Here is a 5,919-nt window from a genome sequence, read left to right on the forward strand (position 1 = left end):
ACGGCGAATGCCCGGGCCGAGCCTTCTCACCCAGACCCGGGAAAAGCCTCGTCCCTCGGGCCAGCGCTCGGCCGGGGCTACAGCGAGGCCCTCCCGAGGCCCCGGCCCCGGCTCCCGGCGCTGCCGGCCGGGCCGCACCGCCCCCTCCCACCTGAGGGAAACCGGGGGCAATTCAAATGGCGGCCTCCCGCGGTGACCGCCCCGGCCCGTGGTGCACCGCGGCGCCAAGATGGCGGCGCCCAGCGAGGGCCGGCCGGGCCGCGGCGCCTCGCCGTTCCCGGGCACCGAGAGCGGCCCCTTCGCCTTCCCCTTCGCCGTCCCGCACGGCGCCGCGGGCTCCGGGTCGGAGGAGCCGTCCAAGAAGCCGTGCCGAGCCTGCACGGATTTCAAGAGTTGGCTCCGCGAGCAGAGAAAGCGGGCGGCCGCGGGCGGCGGGGTGAGGCGGCGGCTTTCCCGGGGGGGGGGTGTGGGGGGGTGGGCGGTGGCGGCGGGAGCCTCACCTGTCACCCCCGGGGGGCTGTCGTACCTCCAGCCCCTGCAGAGCTGTGAAGTGGGCCTCTATCTTGCCCCCCCCAAGTGTGATGGGGCTTTGTGGGCCCCTCCTCAGGGTGTGAAGGGGCCAGGGGCAGGGTTTCCTCTCTGGGGGGGGTGTGAACGGGGCCTCCATCTTCTCCCCACCGGGTGTGAAGGGGGGCTCAGCCGTCGTCCTCGGCTGAGGGTGTGGAGGGCTTGTCCCCCCCATCTCATCCTCCCGCCTGACTGCAAAGGGGCTGTTTCCCCACCGTCTCGTCCCCTCACAACCCTCTCTCCTGCTCCAGGACCTGACGGTCGCGGAGGAGAAAGAGCCACCACCGGACTGTCCCCTCGACAGCGAGCAGCTGGGCCGCAACACCTGGGCATTGCTGCACACCATGGCAGCGTACTACCCTGACCACCCCACCGGTGCCCAGCAGAAGGAGATGAGGGAGTTCGTCAACCTCTTCTCCAAGTTTTACCCCTGCGAGCACTGTGCTGAGGATCTGAGGGAAAGGTGAGTTGCTTCATCCTTTTTTTTTTTGGTGGCTGCTGCTGAAGGGGCTAGCCTGAAGTGCTGGGCTGCAAGCAGCTATTTGCATATCAGCAGCTCTTCCTGCAGTTGGGGTTGTAGCTATCTGAACTGGTTTCTTCCATTATTGCATCAATCAGAGATACACTTACTCAGAAAACAAATACCTTTTCTTGTGCTGTTCGGTTGTGTGTTGCCTCCAAGGCCTCCCTGAGGCGATTTTGGGATTTCCTGATTCAAACTGGACTTGCGCTCAAGTGTGGAATTAGACTAAGACTTGAAATAATTTGGCTTTCAGGAGGCAAGTGTTCTTCTACTCCAGAAAATCCCCTTTATTGGCAACCTCAGCAGTGGAGGCAAGGGTGTGATGTTTGATAAAGTTTTCTACTCCTGTTACTGTCAACTTGTTTCTACAAAGTTTCAACTCCTCTTTTCTGGATGATGAAACCTAATTATTGACTTAGCAGGCATCACATGGCAAAACAACTGCTCAGTATTTTTCATTTATTATTCTACTTTTTTTTTAACTTGGTGTTTTGATGAACTCAAGTGCTTCTTGCTTTTTATCATAGCTAAGCTGTTTGACTCCTGCGTCTTTTCCAGTTGACAAGACTAGGCACTGAATGAAACCAAGCCAGTTGCAGTCATCAGTATTTTATAGCGGAGGTTTGGCCTCTGATAATTACTGATGTCTGTGTGCTCTCTTCTGGGGTCTCTTTGGGACTCATCTTGCAATAGCTGAAAAGGCAACTCTGGCTGTCTGTGTGCTCTGTGCCTGCTTTGGGTATCGAAGTTGGTGGCTGTAAAGAAGTAACGTTTGTTTCTTCTTCCCTGTTTGCAGATTACGTACAAATCAGCCCGATACTAGCAACAGAAATAACTTCTCCCAGTGGTTGTGTCTTCTTCATAATGAAGTGAACAGGAAACTGGGGAAATCTGAATTTGACTGCTCTCGTGTGGATGAGCGCTGGCGAGATGGTTGGAAAGATGGTAGTTGTGATTAATCCGTAGAGACTGCTCTGGAAATCTAACAGACCAATTCAATCTGGTGTCGAGTCACTACAGGGGGATGTGCAAGGCAATAACTGTGTGTTTGTGTGCTTGTGTGTGTGACTGATATGGCTTGTGGAAATAAAGGTAAACCAATTCTGAAAGTAAATTTGAAGAACTTATCCTAATAGTATGTTGATAAATGATTACAGAAATGTATCACCTGAGGGACTGAGGCCTTACGTTTGACACGGGAATTGCCAGAAACCTGTGAAGTGAAGTCACTGACAAACTTGTGGAGACTTTTTCATTATGACATTTCCTTATTTTAGGGGCATTTGCTTATTTCTGTGACTAGAATTCCTTTTCTCTGAAAACAGTTGTAGAGGGCTGCCCTGTGGCATTTTACATTCATCTGCAGGCACTATCCTGATGTTTTAGAAAATGCATCTGATTAATTGTAATTTTTATTTCTGTTGCTCTGATAGAGGAAACTCATGCTGTGTTTTGTGCCAAGTCTGTACCCCTGGATCTCTCTTTCTGAGAGCTCCAATGCTTTTTGTTAAACTTGCATCCAGTTCCTTTGATAAAAGGAAAGGCCTGAAGGCAGGTACATTTAATTTAAATATTAAAATCATGGAGCCCAGATTTCTCATTTTATTTTTGTTTCAATTTATCGCATAAGAGGACATTGTAGAAAGGGAAACTAAGCAGGACCAAAAAAAACCCTCCTCTGAAAAATGGAATGAAGTATCAACTGGGTGGAATTCAAATGTTTAAATTGATTGCTAATTTTTTTTGGATCCAGAAGTGGTATGATGATAAGTTCTACTGAACTGCTTATTCTTAAAGCAGATAACCTCTTCATCTCTGCTGTGAACTTTTGTCAGTTGTGAAAATAGCTTGAGATTGATACCTGTAATGAAGCATATTCAGCTTTGTTTAGCATACAGTATTTCTGAGATGTCACTTGTGTTTTGAAATTCTTGATTGGTACTTGCTGACCTGGTTGATATTCTGGTGTTATCCCCTAGCTAAAAATCTCTCTAGAACAAGAGGTCTTTACAAGCCCCCTGCAGTATTTGAGTCCTGCTTCAGACTGCGATGTCAGCTTTACATAGTATTCATTGCACAGGGGACTCAAAGGGGTTCCTAGGGTAGATTCCCTCTGTAGAAACTGGTCAGAATCCACGCTGTGTGTATTTTTCCTAGGTCAGCTATACTGCATCAGTATATTGATGCATAAGTGTGAATTTCAAATTCAAGTGAAATAGCAGCATAAACGATTTACACCACAATGCATATAAACATGTGTCCTATAAAAAGAGACAGCTTACAAAAAAGAGTCAAAATAATTTCAAGTTCTTAAAATAGATCGCGATGTCATGCCCTTATTACATTTTGGCTGTGAAAAGTTTGCAGGAGTTTGCACAAACCATGACTATAGTAGGCTTTTTCCTTCTGTGCTTCCTGCTGAGGTTTTCTTGTGTGTTTTAGCGAGCTTCCTTATTTCATGCCCTACAGTACATTTGTAAATTTACTCTTGCTGATAGAGCGTTACCTGGAAATGTTAATGGTACTTTTATAACAGTATTAGAGTGATGACAGCTCATATCTAAGAACTTTGATCTTCAAACCTGCGTGCATGGGGCTCCTTAGTGTTTAGAAAAGCAGTAAGAACTTTGGATATACCTTTTAGTGTTTTATGGCATATTCAAGTTCTTTCAAGTTGGACCTGTTAAAACAGTATGAGACAAATTTTATGGACTAGTTATTCGTGAAGTTTTTTATGTAATAACATTTCTAAACACAAACCCAACAAAGGCGATGATAAGGTACGTCATGAAGTATGCAATCTGACTTAAGACTTGAAGGTATCATTCGGGTTGTTAAAAGCGCTCAGAAAATTTCCCTGTTAGCATGTTGAGATTCTTAGAACAAATAAATTCCAGCCCTGTTTTTTGGTTTGGTTGTTTTTTTTAGTAATAAACTCAATCCCCCAGATGAAGCACATTGGTGGGGAGAGCACTAGTGGGGAGAGGACCAACAAAAAGGCTATAGCACCTCTGCCTCATTTTATCAGGCGTGACCTAAATTACCCAGTTCTGTCAGGATAGCTTTAGCAGCTGGGGGTGTGGAGAGGCATTTTCTTCTGGACTTGGTTGTGCTAAAGGAGGAATTTACTGTTCTTCCTTTCCAATCAGCCCTCTCCTATTCTCTGTGACATTTCATTGCCCAGGGAGCAGATGATGAGATTTCTTCCTAACTTGCTTCAGCATAAATGAGCAGATTGGTGAAACACCTGTCTCGTCCTTTTTCATCTTAATACTGAAAACAAGCCAGGTCGGTGAGTTGCACTTATCTTGTGAAAAGCGCACTTGATCTCTGCAGCCGAGTCCTAGGACCGCTGCTGTCTTGTGCTGGCAAGCGGTTGGTGATAGGCAGGTGCGTGCTAACGTTCCACCATACTGCAGCATCTGTCTGCATCTTAAGAGTGGGGAGAGGAAAATAAATGTGTATCCTGCTCAAAATCGGGGAGCAGCTGTGGCAACACATTTTGTGTCACCTTGTGGTGTTCAAGGAGATGGCAAAGGTCTGGAGAAGAAAAAGCCCCTTCTGCCAGTATGTGCTGTTCTGCTGTCCTGGCAGTGGCGCAGGGGTAGGGGAAGAACCTTAAAGCTGAAGCCAGCGTCTTTAGCGAATGCTTCCTGATAATGAGGCCACCAGCTGTGGCTGCTAGGATGTTATCAGGGAAGCTTGTAACTTTGCTAAGTGGCCATTTGGTAAAATACATGCTTGCACTCTGTTCTCATATTTATGGCTTTGCAGAAGAGCTTTGACTTAGATGTTTCTCAGGCATATCGTCATCTCTGTGGACTTGACCGCGGGGTGGGGGGGATTTTTTTTGCTGCTCATTTGTACCACATCTCAAGTTTTAATCTTACGTAAGGAATTTCTATTGAAGATACTTGTATTTGTGTACAGAAAATTGTGAATTCTCTTCTAAATGCACTTGATTAAATCTAGTTTTAAAAATACCTGTATTCAAATTATATTTCCTGTAGATGTAAAAATAATAAAGCAACTGAGTTCATTCCTGGCTTCCCTACTGCATGAGACTTAGAAAAAGACATCATATTGTGCTGGTATGTCTAACCTGCATGCCAGTATATTACTGTCTGAGCTTGATTGCTCAACTGAGGTTGTGTGTATTGATCAGACAAGGTGGGGCTGCAACTGGTCCTTTTCTGTTGTGCTGCTGAATCGACGCAATTCTCTGTGGGCCAAGAAGTTACAAAAATGCAGTGGTTTTGTGCAGCAGGTCCTTGCCCATCAGATACATCACATACAGTTTGGCTGTATGTGGGGACCAGTGGGATTTTTTTATGGCGTTCAAGTGGGGTTTTTTTTGTCATATGCTTCTAACAGCATTAAGGGTAGCGTTACAGTGGGAGTAGCTCAAATCTTGCTGAATTTGAGCAGGATGGCAGAGAAGGGTGTAATCTACTGAAGGGCAACGTTTGTTAAACCGCATATTTACCGCACAACCGTGCACATCCCATCACATTTGCCAGAAAGGGGAAGCTGCTTCCTATCAATACGAGGAGCCCTTGCAAGACAAAGGGCAGTCAGGAGCAGGTGCTGCCGAAGGAGCTTGTGGGACCTTCCTCAAGAGCTGCTCCTGTGTAATAGGCACCTGGCTAACCTTTCAGCTTCACAAAGGACTTACTGTTTTCATGGACTGTTTGCATTCATAGCTGTAATTTTTTTTTTCCCTTTTTCTTCTTTTTTCCCCTCTGAAAGCAAAGAGCAGGGAGCCACAAGGGAACAGTCCGCTTCATGAATGGGAGGCAGAGTTGCTTAAGCAAGTAACAAGTGCAGAT

General features: G+C 46.5%; 1 protein-coding gene across 1 annotated transcript; it reads left to right on the forward strand.

The window, feature by feature from the left end:
• The first annotated feature begins 206 nt into the window (after positions 1-206).
• Positions 207-4,091, forward strand: GFER (growth factor, augmenter of liver regeneration). Its single transcript, XM_075165528.1, has 3 exons — positions 207-436; positions 819-1,030; positions 1,887-4,091. Exons 1-3 carry the CDS (start codon positions 230-232, stop codon positions 2,047-2,049), a joined length of 582 nt encoding a protein of 193 aa, XP_075021629.1. The 5' UTR covers positions 207-229; the 3' UTR covers positions 2,050-4,091.
• Positions 4,092-5,919: the final 1,828 nt, after the last annotated feature.

Source organism: Calonectris borealis, chromosome 16, assembly GCF_964195595.1.
Source record: "Calonectris borealis chromosome 16, bCalBor7.hap1.2, whole genome shotgun sequence".
Classification (NCBI taxonomy): domain Eukaryota; kingdom Metazoa; phylum Chordata; class Aves; order Procellariiformes; family Procellariidae; genus Calonectris; species Calonectris borealis.